Source organism: Bos taurus, chromosome 6 (assembly GCF_002263795.3).
Source record: "Bos taurus isolate L1 Dominette 01449 registration number 42190680 breed Hereford chromosome 6, ARS-UCD2.0, whole genome shotgun sequence".
Taxonomy (NCBI): domain Eukaryota; kingdom Metazoa; phylum Chordata; class Mammalia; order Artiodactyla; family Bovidae; genus Bos; species Bos taurus.
Window position 1 is genome coordinate 58,564,469 of NC_037333.1, and position 19,265 is coordinate 58,583,733.

The following is a 19,265-nucleotide window of genomic DNA, read 5'->3' on the forward strand; positions in this document are numbered from 1 at the left end:
TCCTCTTGCCTGAAATGTCCTTGGTATTCCTTCAAGCCCCCTCTGCCATTAAGTCTTGTTAACAACATCTTTCTAACAACAACAAAATCAACCAACCACTCCTATTCCTTCTGTTATTGTTTTTAACACACTAGAATTTACTTAACTGCTTACTGGCCAAATAGTTTGAAATGATAATCAGTAGGAAAAAATCTCAAATCAAGAGTTTTTATTGTCTCTTTAAAACATCACAACTGAGTCCATAGAACCATCTATCTTGTTGTTTCTGCAGCAGGATCACTGTAAAAAAGAAAAGAAATAGTCTGTAATTCTCCATCAATATTCTTGCCCAGAAAAGTTTTATTCTCAATCATGTAAAACATACTTTCTGCCTCTGCTACAACTACCATTTAAGTTTCTTAATTAGACCCAACTAAAGCAATCGCAAAGAGTCGGACACGACTGAGCGACTGAACTGAACTGAAAGCAATCAAATTATACAGATATTACAAAAACCCACCTGAGATCTTATTCATCAGCCTGCTGAACTGTTCCTTTTTCAGAAACATAGATACCATCCAAAAATTTTCTGATATCCTTGTTTTTAACTGTGGTGGCTTGCTGAATCAAAGCAGCTATAAGGGTGAAAAAGATAAGGCAATTATCAGCCAAACCCATCACAAGTATTTCATCACCTGCTGTACTTCATAGCTTTTAATTAAGATCCCAAAAATTAAAAAAAAAAAAAAAACCCTCACCAAATGAACAAATACTAGGTATTCAACTCCAAGATTTAGATAAACAAGATTTTACAGGCATTAATTATGCACAGTAAACATACCTGAATTTGACACAAGTTCAATGTCATTTCCTTCAAGAATCAACTCATCTTTCTGGGCTTGAGATACTGAACAGGCAACCCCTAAAATATAAGAGGGCATGTACATAATGTCAACATAAAATAAGAGTTGTAGAATATTTAAAATATTTAAATTAAGGAGCAATTTACTTCATTTAAAATTCCACACACCAAATCAAACTGTTTTGTAATCGAATCTGAATTATCTGGGCAAATTTTGTATTTCTGGGACTTCCTGGTGGTACAGTAGCTAACCACTCTGGGCTGTCAATGCAAGGGGACTGGATTCAATCCCGGGTCAGGGAACTAGTTCCCACATGCTACAAGTTAAAGAGTTTGAATGTTGTGACTAAGAATTCCATAGCTAAATAAACAAAAACTAAGACTCAACCAAATAAATAAGCTTTGTATCCAATTTTATTTCTTATTTCTATTGTATAATTTGGTATTCATCAAAGCTCATTTTTTGGGACTTCCCTGCTGATCCAGTGGTTAAAGCCTCCATGATGCCAATGCAGGGGGCAAGGATTTGATACGTAGTGGGGAACTAAGATCTCACAAACCTTGCGCAAGACCTCCCATTCCCCCCCAGTTCAATAGGAAAAAAAAGCAGAATCAAAGAGCACTAAGTTTTAAAATTTTCTATTGCTTCAATGTTAGAAGCATCAATTATGTATCAGAGAAGAACTATTTTAAGTACACTTCTACTTTAACCATACTGGGTAATTCTGAAATAATCTGACCTTAGTTATAACTAACCCAAAATGTATTTAAGCCTTCACAAGCAGAAAAAAAATTTTATGAATCATACCTGGCCTCATTCGAACCCTGCGTATGTATTTTTCACCCAAAAAATTTCGGATTTCCACAAGAGAACCATTCTCCTGAATAACAACGTTGATGGGGAAGTGGGCATACACCGACCTCATCTTGTAACGGAAACCCTAGATTTAAATAAAGAAAATATTAGTAATGCTGAGAAATTTGAACAGGATACCCAGTTTTTCTCTGAAAACCAAGTAGGAACTGCCCCTTTGAAAGGAATATTTACATTTTGTCAGGGTTGTCTCCCTCTTTGTACCTAGATTTTGTACAAAATCTCTACAGAGACTTTAGAGGAAAACTTCCTCCTCCATGACAAAGGAAACTGAAAACTGTTCTCACATACTCATGTCAAGGTTTTATGAAATCACCCACACCAAGCCTTATAACAACTGTATACTGAAACATCTGTTTCTGTTGTCTCTTTGCTGGACTGAAGCGCCCACCTTAATGTAAAGTGTTTTACTACTGCCTATGCCTTTCCAACACAAGCTGGAATCAAGATTGCCGAGAGAAATATCAATAACCTCAGATATGCAGATGACACCACCCTTATGGCAGAAAGTGAAGAGGAACTCAAAAGCCTCTTGATGAAGGTAAAAGTGGAGAGTGAAAAACTTGGCTTAAAGCTCAACATTCAGAAAACAAAGATCACGGCATCCGGTCCCATCACTTCATGGGAAATAGATGGGGAAACAGTGGAAACAGTGTCAGACTTTATTTTTCTGGGCTCCAAAATCACTGCAGATGGTGACTGCAGCCATGAAATTAAAAGATGCTTACTCCTTGGAAGGAAAGTTATGACCAACCTAGATAGCATATTCAAAAGCAGAGACATTACTTTGCCAACAAAGGTCCGTCTAGTCAAGGCTATGGTTTTTCCTTCGGTCATGTATGGATGTGAGAGTTGGACTGTGAAGAAGGCTGAGCGCCGAAGAATTGATGCTTTTGAACTGTGGTGTTGGAGAAGACTCTTGAGAGTCCCTTGGACTGCAAGGAGATCCAACCAGTCCATTCTGAAGATCAGCCCTGGGATTTCTTTGGAAGGAATGATGCTAAAGCTGAAACTCCAGGACTTTGGCCACCTCACGTGAAGAGCTGACTCATTGGAAAAGACTCTGATGCTGGGAGGGATTGGGGGCAGGAGGAGAAGGGGACGACAGAGGATGAGATGGCTGGATGGCATCGCTGACTCGATGGACATTGAGTCTCAGTGAACTCTGGGAGTTGGTGATGGGACAGGGAGGCCTGGTGTGCTGCGATTCATGGGGTCGCAAAGAGTCGGACACGACTGAGCGACTGATCTGATGCCTTTCCAGGTGGCTCAGTGGTAAAGAAACCACCTATAAAGAACCCCAAAGCCCTTTATCTTGGGCATCGAGGCTAACATACTGAATTACTAAGGTATACCAGATAGCAAGAATTAAGGATACAATGGCACCCACATTCAAGGAACCTACCCTGATATGTTTTTAAGAAAATGGACATGGAGTTCAGAAATTAGATCCACCTTTTTCTATCCCCACAAGAGTAGAAGTGACAGGCATCGAACAAGAAACCAAAGTCTACCCTGTGTGTTAATTTTCTATAAACACGCACCTTGAAAATGAGAATTTGTGTAGGGGAAAAAAAAACCATTAGCAGACTATCAAAGACTACCTGGTCTGTATACACACACACACACACACACACACACCCGCACGCGTGCGCGTTAACACTTAATCCCAAGACCCATGAAGACCTATTGGACACATCTGCCAACATTACCTCTTCCCAAGTACTAGAGCTCGAGTACACCACTAAATTACATGCATAATCTATTCTCTGCAGCAAACATTTATGTTGCATACACGAAGTACAGCTGAGAAACCCCCCCTTCCAAGACAAAGTAGTCTGAGGAATCTGCTTACCAGTGTAACACCCTTGATCATGTTCTGTACGTGACTACAGATTGTGCGAACAGTGGCCAGTTCCTTTCTGTTTCCCCACCATTTGTCAACACGGAGCTGTAACAGAACAAAAAAACTTTAGAAAACTCTTTCCAGAAATAAGCAGGCTTAGAAAAAAGTCCATTTATTCACAACAATCACTGTAAATTCTAGTACTTGCCCTAATTAAAAAGTACGACTTGCCAAAAGAAAAAAAACACATTATTTTTATTACTAGGCACTACAGGTACACTATTTCACAAAGGAACGACAACCCAGAAACAAAAGAAGTATGGTACAAGCTGCATTAAACGTCAATCCTGGAAAATTATCAGGTTTAAGACCCACTGCTGCGTCCCTAAGATTTTTACAAAACAATCAGGAAAAAAATAAACTTGTTAACAGTATTATTAAGATCTGCTATGAATCATTACTACTCCGCTGCACCCTGGTCTGGAAGGAGTTTTTCTAATCCACTTTGTTCAGAATTTGATCTTCCAATTTTGTTAAAGCAACAACACTGAAACTAGCTATAATTCTGGACACTCAATTTGAAGCTAAAACACAGAATCTCAATGTAGTAATTTGAAAAGCAACCCATTTTGTTACTCTCAAATCACAACCTTCCAAACAAGCAACTGTGTCCAAAACGAACAAAAAACTCACCCTCTTCTTTTTCTTCCCAAGGAGACTAAGTTCTACATTGATGTGATTGAAGTCCCTCCGCAGGGTGCCTCTGGGGCCCTTCACAATAACTGTCCGTCCCTTCAAGTTAATGTCGACTAGGAGAGAACGTACTCGTGAGGCCTCGGAACAAGGTATAGAGCATGTAGTAAAGACGTAAGAAAAACGCAAACACCAAGTCTCGTACCATTTTCTGGGATGTCGACAGTCTGGTTGCTGAGAATGGTCTTCATTCTGAAACACAAACAGCTGGGGTAAGAAGGCCGCTAACGACCAAACTCCACCGCACGGAGCTCCTCTCCTACCGGAGAGCGCCGGCAAAAATACGGGAGGACCCGAACCGAGAGCGGTCCCCGCTGCGCCCTGGTACGGAAGGAGCAGCTCGCAGGCGCACGTTATAAGCCCAACCGGGGAACTCCCCGCTCAGCGCATCCCTGGGTGTCCTGTCAAGCTGGCGCCATCCCGGCAAGGCTGAGGAGCTGGGGTAGGCCTGAAAGCCCAGTACAGGGCTCGAATTCCAGCGCAACCAAATTCATATGGCGTTCGCTGTGTGGGGAGACAACCAAGATAGAGTTCCCGAGGGCCACAACCGCGCCGCTGGCCTTCCCAGAGCCGATGGCTTCAGATTCCCAAAGCCCACCGCTTACAGAAGCCACCTCACCTCGCAGTAGATGCGGCAAAGAAAGAGCGTCTTTCGTCATCACGCTCTTATAGTCCGTATGAGGTCTGCGTGCAGGGTCATCAGTGCGCGACGCCGCCAGACTAAAGCAGCCAATCGCGGAGCTGCGCGAGTTCCTCCGGGTCAGGGTGGTTCAGCTTGTCATAAATCTGGCGACAGTCTGTCCTTTTCTCTTTTCCCGGGAATTACTGATTATTCGTCCTTGCTAGGAAAAAAACAGCGAGATGTCTCTACGCTGCGGGGGCGCGGTCCGCACCGTGGGCCCCCGGGTGAGCGGCTGGGGAAGCAGGGTGCGGGCGTAGGGTAGAGGGCTCCCATCCTTTTAGAGCGTCCAATAATGCCAGCATTTATTGAATGTTTACTTCTAGCCAGGTTTTGTTCTAAACATTTTTCGTGTGGTATCGTCTAATTCTTCAGACACCCCCGCGAAGTTAAGTCTCTGGTAGTGATTTGTTTGTAGGTATCTCTGGCTGACGCTGAGAGGTGTCTTTTTTTTTTTTTTCCCCTTGCATATCAGTGATTTGTACTAGACACCGGTTTGGGCAATTAGAACCCAAATATGTGCTGTAAGCTTGAGCGGAAGACCTGGGCGAGAACAGTAGCAATTGTGCAGCATCTTAATAGGCACACTTTTTTTTTTTTTTTTTTTTACTCTTTGAGTTTTATGGTATTTTGGCTGTCTTGTCCATGTGTGTGTTCAGATCCAGAAGCTGACGGCTTGTTTTGGTCAACAAATATATATTGAGTGACTTCTTTGATCAAACACAGAATGTAACGTAGAAAATTGGAGTAGTAAGTTTGGTTTCCCTACTTCAAGTTCTCTGAAATCAGCTGGGTTAAACCTTAAACCTCTAAGTTTTAACACATGTGTTTATCCAAAGCCCAAGGCAGAGATAATTTACTTCAGATTTTACTTAAACGTCCTTGACTCGTCAGGAATAGAAAATTCAAATCTGTAGCATCTTCTCCTGTTATTGCAGTTTAAACTTGAAAGACAGACTTTTAGTCCTGATACGGATAAAATGTGGCATGTTTTGTTAGCCAGTTCCAGAAGTTTCCAAATCTATTTTAAATCTAGACAGAAATAGTTAATTCCTATTCTTCTTTAGCTTTGTTTTGTTCCCTTTGGGTCCTCCTTAACCTTAGATTCTAAGCTTCAACACAGAGCTTGTAAATAGTTTAACATTTTAATTTCTGAATCAGGTCTCTGGCTACTCTTCCTTTTAGCTATGTAAATAGGTTAAAACTAAGTTATTACTAACTCTTCTAAATAAATTTTTGCCTGGGAAATCCCATGGACAGAGGAGCCTGGTGGCTATAGTCCATGGGGTTGCAAAAGAGTCAGACATGACTTAGTGACAACAGCAAACTAAATAAATGTCATAATGAACCCTTTGTTTAGGTATTTGGAAGATATGTATTCAGCCCTGTCAGAGAAGTAAGTTTCCTGCCAGATGAAAAAAAGGAATTTTTACAGAGTGGACCAGACCTTCAAGAATTTATATCTGGTAATCTGGCTGACAAGAGTACCTGGGATGAATATAAAGGAAATTTAAAACGCCAGAAAGGAGAAAGGTAATTGAAAATTTGGGGTAATTTTAACATCCCATTTCTTCATAGTGCATCATTTTCAGATATAACCAAACCCTGAAATACATTTTTAATCAGCTTGTTAAATTTAGCTAAAAATCATTAAAAGAACTGATAACTAACATAGAATAGGCAAATAGGTGAAATTTTCTTTTCTCTCTGTCCTCTGACAGCCTTGCTAGGACTTATCCATCCTACACCACCATCTCCCTTTGTCCGTCCAGCAACAAGTGTCTTCAGAGAGCAAAGATTATCACCTTGATATTAGTCTGTTACACTTCGATAAGGTTTTCATTGTTACTGGGTGCTGATGATCTAACTTGTTTCTCCTAGCAAGGATAGCATGCCTTAGTTTAAAAGAATGGTAAGAGAATTTAGTGCAGAGCACCGATTGTTTTGGGAAATACTTTACCCAGCAACTTCTAGACTACAAGTGGGTGGAAGTCAAGGGAAACCTGAGGATATGTAGTCTTTACTCCAAATTTTAGATTTTTTTCCATTTAACACCTATCAAAATCGAAGAGCAGAAATTTCACTTGTGGGGTCTCTTCTTAATCTGAACAAATACAGAACTTTTTGTCAGTATTATTCATTAGGGAATGAGATGTTTCAAAAGCTCTTTTTTTTAAAAAAAAGATGGTATTCCTCTGTGCCTTTGCAAAACAAAGACATGAGCAAAGTGCCCTGATAGGCACAGTTATGAGTGTTTTCTAAAGTGGTTTGAGCAAATCTAAGTTTGATTCTGTTATCTCCTATGGCAGAAATTAAAAGAATCATTCCAGGATTACAGGGGGAAAATTCCCAATTGGTCATCATAATAGAGCAAAGTAACTTCAAAGCTGTGTGCTTATTTAGGAACATATTTGTTAACGTATAGTTATTTTGGCTTTCTGCAGGTTAAGACTACCTCCATGGCTAAAAACAGAGATTCCTATGGGGAAAAATTATAATAAACTGAAAAACACTTTGCGGAATTTAAATCTTCACACAGTAAGTTTTCTTACTTACTGTTAAGGGTTAAGTATCCCTCATTACCAGAAGATATAATTTTTCTATGCATATATAACTTGAAAATTAATAAAATACATATTGAAAATAGCAAGGAAAGTAAATAAAGGCGTTTTCACATTACTCTCAGTAATGGAAATAGATTTAAAAGTTATTTTCCCTGCAAAAGAAGCAAAAAGTAATTGTATTTCTTAGCCACTTATTTAATAGTACAAACCAAAAAAATTTTTTCTGCCATTTAGGGAATGAGAATTTTTGTTTGTTTTGTATTACAAATTAAGTACATGCTTGTTGGAAAGGATATATTAAATATGAAACATACTATATGAAATCTCAAATGTTTGTTATACCACTTTAACTATTCAACATACACCCTTGCAGACTTTTTTATTTGTACATATGCAACATATACATTCATAGTTTTTAATTTAAAAATAGAATCCTAATATCTGCGTGGTTTGGCAGTTTAACGGGATTTCCAAATAGTGAATTTCTTAACATACTATATAAAGAATGGATAGTATAAAATGCCTGATGACTTATTTGCTCAATTGGTAAATATTTTCAACCTGATTGTATTCAGTTCCCTTTTGCTTATAGGTGTGTGAGGAAGCTCGATGTCCCAATATTGGAGAGTGTTGGGGAGGTGGAGAATATGCTACCGCCACAGCCACAATCATGGTAAAGCCACCCTCAAATTCCAGAGTTTTAGTTGAGAAACCGAAAGGAAATGTTTTATGTCTTTTTCCTACAAATGTTCATTTTGCGTCTCAAAAAATATGATGATATTTTTTGCTACATATGAGTTTGTGGTAGGGGGGAAACTTGATGGAATGATCTAGCTTGTTACCATCTCACCTTTCTCTGAATAAGTCTGTTATTGATTCTTCCATCTACCTGATAGAATATAATAATTATGTGCTACCTTGAACTACCTCTTCTATTAATTTATATTTCCCTCTGATGGGCCTTTCAGTTAGCCCATGATCATCTGATCTTGAATGTGCTAAACTGGACTCCAGGAAGTAGGCTGGGCTCAGATCTCCTCTGCAGAGCTTTATTCTTGGACCAGCTGCTTGCCAAGGACATTTTTATCACAGAGGATGGAAGGACCACAAGAGGGCAAGCCAAGCATCCATGCACATTTGAGGCTTATGCTTGGTCATGCCTGCTGTCATTCTGTTGGCCAAAATAAGTCACATGGCCAAGCCAGACGTCAATGGGAGTAGAGGCCTAAGTTCCTCCCTCAGAAGGTGGGCTCTGCAAGTTACATGGCAATGGGTAAAATGTACGGTCTTAATATCATGGAGTAAGGAATGGAATTAACAATGCAGTCTACCATATTTATTCATACAAAGAGATTGAAATATTGGGTTAAATCTAAATTATGTCTAGCTTAAAGTTATACTTGTCTGAGGAATGTCTTATAAATGAGTTATACCAGCAAGAGACTATTTACATGAGAAACTGGAGATTCGTGTGAGATAGAGCTCCTTCTAGAATAATACAGAGCCAGCCAGAGAGCTTTTCTAAGTTATGCAGCATCACTTTTTGAAGGAAGGAGTTATTCTGAATACTCCCTGATGGAAATCTCTGGTTTTATCCCTTGCCTGCTCTCCATGATCACTATTGGTGCATAGTGACTCCTGGGAGGTTTCATTGTTTCAGTAACATTCTGTGAGATGATGGGCCTAATTACCATTGCAGTGAGTTCTTTCTGAGTGAGTTAAACATAAAGGGAAAGAATTGCTTTCTGCCTCAAATCAAAACCCCTACCATAGGGCTTTGAAACTCCAGTGGCTCCAAAACATCTGCAGTGGCTGTGCTTGGCAAGGGGTAGAGCATGGTAGTAACCCATGGCAGCAGAAGCAGTGTCCTGGAGAAACAGCAGGGAATCCCGTTACTAACTTTTTATGTGTTTTTCTCTTTAATCTGTTTAACAAGAAGGAGCTATGCCTTCTGTTTAACTTCCACAGAGATCTGCATATTGATAGGTTAATTGAATATTTTGTTTCTTTTAACATCATTTTTGTTAAAATTAAATAGATATAAAAGAATTTTTATAACCTATGTGTAAGTTATAAAGACTACCAATACACAGATACCCTGATACCTCCAGTTTGAGAACAGAACATTAGTTTTTCATCCCTTCTTGATCCCATCCCCTTTTTTTTTCCTTTAACACTACTCCTTATTCTAAGTTTATTGTTCCTTTTCTTTCTTGTTTCACCATATATGTTTGTATTCCTTAACTATATTGTTTAGCTTTGAATGTTTAAAATTTCATATAAACAGGGTCAAAATTTGTTCATTCCTTGCAGTTTTATTCCCTTACGATTATATTCTTCAAAGTCATTTGTTTATTTGATTTAAACTGTAACATCTCTATTCTAGTTGATGGGTGACACATGTACAAGAGGTTGTAGATTTTGTTCTGTTAAGACTGCAAGAAATCCACCTCCACTGGATGCCAATGAGCCCTACAATACTGCAAAGGCAATTGCAGAGTGGGGTCTGGATTATGTTGTCCTGACATCTGTGGATCGAGATGGTTAGTACGATATCATTACCTCTTCTTAAATTGACTTATTAAGCTGTGACGTCATCTTAAGCAGTGGATTCTCTTGATTCCAGATATGCCTGATGGAGGAGCTGAGCACTTTGCAAAGACTGTATCTTACTTAAAGGAAAGGTACTTGTTTTTGCATTTGCTTGTGTAATTTAGGGACTTTTGTTGATCCATATTAAATTCAGTTTATTTAAGGTTTTTTTAAGGTTAACTTAAAGCAGTGGTTACTAACCTTTTGCAGGGGGTTATAAATCCATTTTATAATCTGCTGGAAATTAAAGTCTTCCCAGGACTGAACTGAATAAATCATCATCTAGGAGAAGTTAGGATGAGATAAACGCCCACATTGTTAAAATATATAATCATAAATTGTATGATGACATGCCCTGGAGATTTTCCCATAATTCACATTTTATTAATATGTAAATTTTATTTTAAAAGCCTTTAAAAAGGAGTTTATGCTTATTTCCTATAGCTCAGAACTAGTCTGGCACCTAGCACACTCAGTAAATGTTTTTGCCCTGATTCCCCCAATATTTTCTATTTGTTTTTTTTAATAGTTCATTTCAAAAAAGTTTGGCTGTTCCACCCATAAAATTGATTTCACAAACTACCAGTGGGTCCCTCCTTGCAATGAAACAGTGAGTTATAGGATGTGTTCTTTCAACATCTCTTGAATCCATGAGAGGGTGTGATGTGGTGCTTTCTACATCTGTTCTCTCATAAAACAACTCCAAAAAAAAAAAGTCTCAGTTTGGTTTGTGAAAAAGTTTATTAGTTTCTCAGTCATTTCTACTGCTTGTCAAAGGGAACAGCTCTATTACCTAGTTCATACTTTAATGCTTGAATGCATAGTATAAATAGAAAGATTAATGTTTGGCTTGTATTTCATTTAAGCAAAGCTCATGACTCAGCAACTCAGAAGATAGGTTTTAAAGCCCAGAGCACTTGTGAAATATTTTACCTAGAGGAAGGGAGGGGGACATTATTCATGAATTTTAAAAGAAATCAAAATTAAGGCAATTATATTCACATAAGAGGTATCCCAATTTACTTTCTTAAAAATTTAAGTTATTTTATATTTAATACTTTATATTTTAATTTCTTCAAACAACTTTTAATAAAGTTTGAAAGTTTTTGTAATCCCAAAATGTATTCTCATCATTGTTTGCAAGCAGATGTGTTTTAACCACAGTGTACATGTTATCTGATGTTCTAGGTTGTCACCGTTTTCATTTAGCAGTTCATATATAAGCACTTGTCTGCTCGTGCTGTTCTTGGCAAGATTCTGAAGCTTACTGTGTTGAAACTGATACTGAATGCATACTGATGATTTCTGTTTTGAGCAAGTTTTGTCAATTCTTTTCCTCACTGTGATTGATACCTATCTCTTTTTCACTATAGGAATCCAAAAATTCTTGTGGAATGTCTCACCCCTGATTTCCGAGGAGATCTTAAAGCAATAGAAAAAGTTGCCCTGTCAGGATTAGATGTATATGCACATAATGTAGAAACAGTTCCAGAATTACAGAGGTGATTTCGCGTGTTGAGTAATGTTGGGAAGTTTGGAGGGTCAAATCTGCTATACTTTTTTTCAGGGGAGAATGTTGTAATTCTATAAAGTGAACTCTCTTTTTAAAACAAAAATGCATTTTAAAAAAAAATATATATGTCTAGTATAGAAAAATTAGAAAATATAGACAACAAAAAGAGTATAAACATCATCCGTATTTCCACCTGGTAATATCAATTACTTACATCTCAGTGTCTGTATACTTACATATTTATACATGTGTGTATATGTTTTGGTATACGCATACAAACATAACTAGCATCTTTTTTGCTTTCCTTTTTTTGGTAAAGTATTGCAAGTGCTGATGAGCTGGGATTTTTTCCCCAAAGAACAATTTTCAAAAAGAAAAATATTACAAAAGAGCAATTGATTGTAGTTCTAAAAAAGGACATATAACAATGCATTTGACAATAATATATGCAGTAAATGATGCTGAAGAAAAAAATGGTATCATTCAGATGTATTTTAAATCTCTTTTAAAAAAAGTAGGTACTGTGCTTTCTTACTCTTCCTTGTAATTTTAGTAGTTAGGAATAATTACACATTGTTATTCTGTATCAATAACTATTCATATTTCAGAAAAATAAAAAATTTCAGGCAAGATTATACATTCATTTTCATTAGTTTAGTAAAGCATTTGTTAGTGATTTTATTAGGTTCTACACGTTATTCTGTATCACAGAAAGAAGTATGATAAACAATAGCCAGAATTTCTGCTAAATCATAACTTATTAGGGAGCATAATTTAAATTCAGTGGAGAAATACTTTCAAAAAGTATTTTCCTTATTATCAGTATTGTGGTTACTTTTAAATTCATAAATTTGTTCCCTCTCCTCCTGTGTGAACTGGTCTCTGATTAAAAATAGCAACCATAACAACAGATCAGTTACACAGAAGAAAGGTACGTTAGAGTTCAAATGAATGCAATTTAACGTCAGCAACTGTGTCCTTTGGGCCTTTATCCATTTAAAACTTGGTGGTTTGTTCCCTGTTGAAGTCAAGCACACAGTCTGTTCCAGCCTTGTCATATCTTATGATCCCACCACCAGTGGGTGCCAGTTTCTCTGTTTTCATTTAAAAAACATTATCCTTTCCAGTGAAAATTCCAGAATCATGCATTTTTTTTTAACCTAAGAAATGTCAATGCTGTATCCTTACCAGCAGAGGGCAGCTTAGTCTTTAGAAAAGAAATGAACATAAAAGTTTCAATCCTCTTAAATGGTTCAGGTTAAACAGTTTTTTCTTTGTTCAGTATCGAAATTTTCTTCCATGTTTTCCCCCTTCTCTCAATTACCCTTATAATCACTCATTCTCCGGCTTCAGAATCCTAGTTTCTCAATGAGTAATTCATAAACTGAATTACTTCATTCATTACTTCTGTTCTCATTTTCTGTGCCCCAGGCTTGAAAGGCCTGAAAAGTCAACAGAACTGGGGGCCTAGTGAAGGCTTATTTTCTTTCTCAAAGTAACAGTTAGACGTTTGTGCACAAATGCTACCATTGAACCATATGATGCAGCGTGATGTCCAGAATGTACCTTCCTGGTCTTTCAGGTTGCTTGTATAATTATGTACTTAGTTGAGCTTGTGGTTATTCTTGCTGACAACAGCTCTGCTGTTTTCAAGGAAAGTTCGTGATCCCCGGGCCAATTTTGACCAGTCTCTACGTGTACTAAAACATGCCAAGGAGGTTCGACCTGATGTTATTTCTAAAACATCTATTATGTTGGGTTTAGGTGAGAATGATGAGCAAGTATATGCCACGATGAAAGGTAAAGAAATTTAAAAATGAAAACTCTTTTCCATTTAACTTGAGTGATAGCAGGAGTCCCACTTTGGAAAACCTGGTATGCTTTCTCCATAGTCTCAGTGAAAGTGCTAGTGAGAACAAAAATTCAGGATATGGTTATAAACAGCAGCATAGAAAGGAAAGGAAGAATGTGTTCTTAAAACTTTATGGAATGATGTACAGGATGCTTAGAATATGGAATTTGCATCCCATTTTATTCCTTACCCTTTCATCAACTAAAAACATGGTTTTTGTCTGCTTTTCTTGTCCAGTCAAGACAATTTTTGAGTGCCAGCCAGGTACCAGGAGCTCTGTCAACCACTGACGACTCAAAGATGACTAAGATGAATCCAGGCCTTTGAGAAAGTGCTTACTTATAGCATTGTTACATAACGTGGTGCGCTTTTGACTTTTAGTCTATTAAGTCTGTTTACTTTGCAATTCTTGAGCTTCTTAAATTTTAAAATATAAAAGCTTTTCTTTTACCTGAAGGTCCTTGGCCAACTTGCAGTTATCTATTGGTTCAAAGAGTAATAAATTCAAATGATAATTAAAAGCTACTTTTTACAGCAATGCATACAGATAGCACTTTAAAAAATCTGCTCATATAATGTGTGCTTCTTTTTCTGTAGCACTTCGTGAGGCAGATGTGGACTGTTTGACTTTAGGACAATATATGCAGCCAACAAAGCGCCACCTTAAGGTACAACTACCATAAGTCGCCAAATGTTTCTTGGTGGTTTGCATTACATCTTTATTTTCTATAGGTAGAATTCAGAAGCTGCTGGCTTTTTAGTGTAATGTTCCATGTATATTTCTGAGTTCCAGTTCCATTTTATTATCTGCATAAAGCGGCTATGCTGGCACTTATTTGCTGCCCTCAATATTGTCTTACTAAAATGACCTATAGGAAAAAAACTTTTAAGTTGGGAAGTACATTCGTATCACTCCTACCAATCTTGTGATTTGTTTTAGAATTATATGAGAGCCAGAGGTGAAGAAAGAAAGAAAAGCCAGTCTCCCTATTTCTATATCAGACATTTATTCATTCATTCAGAAAACTTTTCTTGAGTAGTAACCGTGTGCCAGACACAGTGCTGAGCAGCAGATACAAGATAAGTAACACAATCTTATCCTTAGGAATCTTATAGGCGTGACTGATCCTTTCACTTTTGGAATAGCTAGTGTAATACAAAATTGATGTTTTCCCTTCGCTGTAATTCACTACCATCATGTTCTGACCAAGTAGCCAACAAGTAGATTTTCATATAGAACTAAAATGATTTCGGAAAATTCTAGAATCTAGAATTAATTCTTTAAATCTAGGTTGAAGAATACATTACTCCTGAAAAGTTCAAATACTGGGAAAAAGTAGGAAATGAACTTGGATTTCATTATACTGCAAGTGGCCCCCTGGTGCGTTCTTCATACAAAGCAGGTAAGTTAAATGGGAGGGCATGCTTCTGTTTAGTCCAGAATTTTAATGTAATTTTACTAGCTATAATACGATTTTTTACCTTTGTAATTTCAGCTCTTATTTTGATAAATAGCTTGAGCTGACTTATGAAAATAAAAGCCTTTTTAAGAGAGAAAGTCATGTGGTAATGGCCATTACAAGAATAAACAAAATAGTTATTTTTTGGGTATACCCAAACTGTGTTATACTATTAAAGATCTTTTTAATGACTGTTAAATGTTGAAGTCTAATCCTAGATATGTTTAAATTAGGCATTCTGATTGTAAAAATTAATGTTTAGGTGTAATATTCAGTGTGTTCTGTAAAGAAATTGAAGACTTTTTTAATGAAGTAGCAACAGCTTATCTTGGTTATAAAACCCAAGAATTTGACCTGATTGACAGACTGTGGGAACTTTGGAAATCAATAATTATAAATGATTTATTCTTCTTCAAGCAGTGCTGCTGGGAAGCTAAAAATATATATAAAGAATAGGACCAACAGCAACTTCCAGGGTGGTTAAAGTAGAATAATATCATTTGAAAGGAGTTTTTGTTGGTTTTTTATTTTGTTTTGTTTTTTGGTAAGGCAAATTTCTCACTTTTACAAGTAAGTGAATTATAAACTTTTAAATTTCTTTAAAATTACCAGTAAAAGAACAAAGCCTTAGATTCAGATGGATTTGGATATTATCAGATGATAATATGGTTAGGTTCTTATCAGATTTAGATAAAGCATGGGACAGCAGGGATTATTCTGTCCATTACTTGGCTAGGTTATGAGCCTTGGGATTCTTGGTGATTATGTACACATCACAGTCGTTGCATTCTACTCAGAAGATCCCCTGGAGAAGGAAATGGCAGCCCACTCCAGTGTTCTTGCCTAGGAAATCCCATAGACAGAGGAGTCTGCTGGGCTACAGTCCATGGGGTCACAAAAGAATCAGACACAACTAAGTGACTAAACAATAACATTAAGATGACAGAGAAGTTCATCAGACTCCTCATAATGTTGGGCCTGGAGTACTGAGCTCTGGCGTTAAGCACTGAGCTGTGGTGTAACAGCCAGAGACTAAGTGGAACCTTAAGACCTGAAAAGTGAAAGTGCCCTCCTCTAACTAGCTAATTTAGTGCACAGGCACATCTTAGAGTGTGGAGAGAATGCAAGCCCATTATAAGTGAAGAGCTCTTGCTGCCCTAGAGGGGAATAAGTTAAAGAGATTCCATCAAATGAATTTGCTCAACTGCAGCAAGGTCTCCATTTTATAAATATCAAATCTAGGCTAATAATGTAGCTGAATTGCTCTCTGAAATAACCGTGCCAACCAACAGCAATACTTTATCAGTGATGAGGAATAGCTACTGCACATAAAGTAGAATAAATGCACATAAAGTAGAATAAGTGCACCTTAGATACGATAGGGTCACCCTTTATAATATGTTGAGTTACTCAAAATAAAAATGGTAGAAATTGTAGTGATAGAAAAAGTCTTTTAAGGATAATGATCGTCATGGTTGAGGAAAGAGCCAAAGATGTGTGGGATCTGTGGGGTTAGAAACTTGACATTGAGAATTGAGAAGGAAACACCAATAAATACAGAAGTCTTCTTTAAAGGGAAACACAGAAGTATAATTATTCTGAAATCTATACCTAAAATTGATACTAATATATTTTTTTATTTTTCCTAAATAGGTGAATTTTTCCTGAAAAATCTAGTGGCTAAAAGAAAAACAAAAGCCCTGTAACATTTAACGAGACATTCAAGATCATGATAATTTTGGAAGTTTCACTCCAGTTGTTAACAGAAGTGATGGTATAATGCCTAGAATTCAGTGCATATATCCTAATTTTTTTGTTTTAAGAAAAATGTCAATAAGATATGCATATTTAACTATAATAATGCATTAGTCTTTTAGCATATCTTGTTTGTCCCAGTAAACAATTGCTTGTTATGTTATAATCATAAAATGTCTTTGTAAGAGTTTATCATTAATTTAAATAATACATTAAAAACTTAGAAAATCTTTGAGCCTCTATACATCATTGTCACCTTTCATTTCTGGAAAATGACACTGTGATGAAACAGTATAGACTTGAGATTATGTCCGTTTAGCAAAAACATTACTGGAATAATTTAGAAAGGCTTAAGAATTTCAGTGTAGACCCTTCATATAGATAACAACTGTTTTAGACCTACAACATAATTCTACATTGATTACTTGTTTAGGACTTCTATGAAACCAAGACCATGATGTTGTCCAAGATGGGGAAATATAACCTAAGAATAAAATATTAAGTCTGATTTTATAATATTTGCTATATCACATACACTGTCCACTTATTCCTTTTATTCAACTTACATCACTCTGGTGAGGTGATTGTGTTCTATCATAGTAATGACCTGAGTGAGGAATTTCTTTCCTAAGTAGTAGAACTCAAATTCATCCTTTGACTCTGAATCCTATTTTTCTACCACATCTCACAAGGGACGCATTTAGATAGCAATATGGTAAAATATGTAATTTGGATAGCCAGTTCTGTTTTGAAGTTTTAAATATGTGAACTAATTTCTTTTATAATGTGTATAACTTTGAAAGTTAGCTTTTAATTTAACTCAGGGGAGCCATATATATTTTGACTCACTTTCCTTATGCTGTGTGTGTTCAGTCGTGTCCAACTCTTTGTGATCCCATGGGCTGTAGCCCACCAGGCTCCTCTGTCCATGGGATTTCACAGGGAAAAAATGGATTAATTTTCAGACTCTGATTTTGTAACATAATCTGCTGCTACAATTGCCCAGGGTAGGCAAGTGGTAATGAAACATCTTAACAGAAGAGTTATTTTGTCAAGTGAAATTTTTGTTATCCCAATGTAAAATAATTAAAATGGCATTTTATTAGCATAAAAGTTTTGGGGGGGCTCCAAAATCACTGCAGATGGTGACTGCAGCCATGAAATTAAAAGACGCTTACTCCTTGGAAGGAAAGTTATGACCGACCTAGACAGTTTATTAAAAAGCAGAGACATTACTTTGCCAACAAAGGTCTGTCTAGTCAGGGGTATGGTTTTTCCAGTGGTCGTGTATGGATGTGAGAGTTGAACTGTGAAGAAAGCTGAGTGCCAAAGAATTGATGATTTTGAACTGTGGTGTTGGAGAAGACTCTTGAGAATCCCTTGGACTGCAAGGAGATCCAACCAGTCCATTGTAAAGGAGATCAGCCCTGGGATTTCTTTGGAAGGAATGATGCTAAAGCTGAAACGCCAGTGCTTTGGCCACCTCAGGTGAAGAGTTGACTCATTGGAAAAGACTCTGATGCTGGGAGGGATTGGGGGCAGGAGGAGAAGGGGATGACAGAGGATGAGATGGCTGGATGGCATCACCGACTCGATGGACGTGAGTTTGAGTGAACTCTGGGAGTTGGTAATAGGGAGCCCTGGTGTGCTGCAATTCATGGGGTCGCAGAGTGAGCAACTAAACTGAACTGATACATATATATATAATGTGCCTATTACATACCGTACATAGTATGTAACAGAATACATATATATATAATGTGCCTATTACATACCGTACATAGTATGTAACAGAGGGACAACTGAATTGTTTTAATTTGTAACAACTGCTCATAAAAATAGTGGAAAAATGAAGCTATTTTGATACAGATGTGAAATTGGGAGTCATGGGTAATGTTTGCAGTCTTTGTCAGATCTCAATAGTCCATTTACTCCTTTGTTTTATTTTGGTTACATAGTCTTGAGAAAAATCCTGTCTAGTACAGCTAAATAATAATACATTATTTTAAAAATTTAAAACATCTTGCAATCTCAGGATGCTCTCCAGTTAAATATATTCCAAAAACCTGAAAGGTGATTAGCAAGAAATGTTAGATCTTTTGAATTTGTTATTCCTCCACTCATTATTTCATAATTATATCAAGACTAGAATATGTGACCAAATCTGGGTCTTCTAGAGATTTGAGTGTGGTGAGCATGTACTGTAGAGATGTAGGTATAGTCCTTTGTACAACTGCACAAGAATGGGCAGGCCTGAATTTTGAAAGGCCAGGACAGAGCTCTGACCTTCCTAAACAATGATGCATTAAAAACAAGCGCATTTAAATGCGCAGACATGGCAGGCGGCCTATACAAAATTTTTGACCGGGTGGTACAAGTTAATGCATCAGTAGTCTGCAATATGTAAAATTTGGTATGTGCCCATTTCAATATGTCTGATCCTTTTCTTTCTGTAGCACAAATGAAATTCTTTGAAAAAGTGAAAATGATAGATGGTACATAGTTTTTAATCACAAAGTCAACTAATACAGAGGTT

The 19,265-nt window shown here is 37.1% G+C and overlaps 2 protein-coding genes across 4 annotated transcripts; one reads left to right on the forward strand and one right to left on the reverse strand.

The window, feature by feature from the left end:
• Positions 1-193: 193 nt before the first annotated feature.
• RPL9 (ribosomal protein L9) lies at positions 194-4,958 on the reverse strand. Of its 2 annotated transcripts, NM_001024469.3 has the most exons (8): positions 4,934-4,954; positions 4,460-4,506; positions 4,255-4,370; positions 3,571-3,666; positions 1,650-1,782; positions 821-901; positions 500-614; positions 194-279 (listed from the first exon to the last, which is right to left on the reverse strand). In NM_001024469.3, exons 2-7 carry the CDS (start codon positions 4,503-4,505, stop codon positions 508-510), a joined length of 579 nt encoding a protein of 192 aa, NP_001019640.2. In that variant the 5' UTR covers position 4,506; positions 4,934-4,954; the 3' UTR covers positions 194-279; positions 500-507. The 2 variants fall into 2 exon arrangements, with proteins under 2 accessions (NP_001019640.2, XP_059743335.1); XM_059887352.1 differs by having other exon boundaries at positions 4,460-4,958.
• Positions 4,959-5,075: 117 nt separating this feature from the next.
• LIAS (lipoic acid synthetase) lies at positions 5,076-16,959 on the forward strand. 2 transcript variants are annotated; one of them, NM_001017944.1, is made up of 11 exons: positions 5,125-5,220; positions 6,354-6,526; positions 7,438-7,531; positions 8,150-8,230; positions 9,944-10,100; positions 10,184-10,241; positions 11,523-11,651; positions 13,317-13,462; positions 14,112-14,182; positions 14,806-14,917; positions 16,628-16,959. In NM_001017944.1, the coding sequence occupies exons 1-11, from the start codon at positions 5,176-5,178 to the stop codon at positions 16,678-16,680; spliced, it is 1,119 nt and encodes a 372-aa protein (NP_001017944.1). In that variant the 5' UTR covers positions 5,125-5,175; the 3' UTR covers positions 16,681-16,959. The 2 variants fall into 2 exon arrangements, with proteins under 2 accessions (XP_059743528.1, NP_001017944.1); XM_059887545.1 differs by lacking the exons at positions 7,438-7,531; positions 9,944-10,100; positions 10,184-10,241 and having other exon boundaries at positions 5,076-5,220.
• Positions 16,960-19,265: the final 2,306 nt, after the last annotated feature.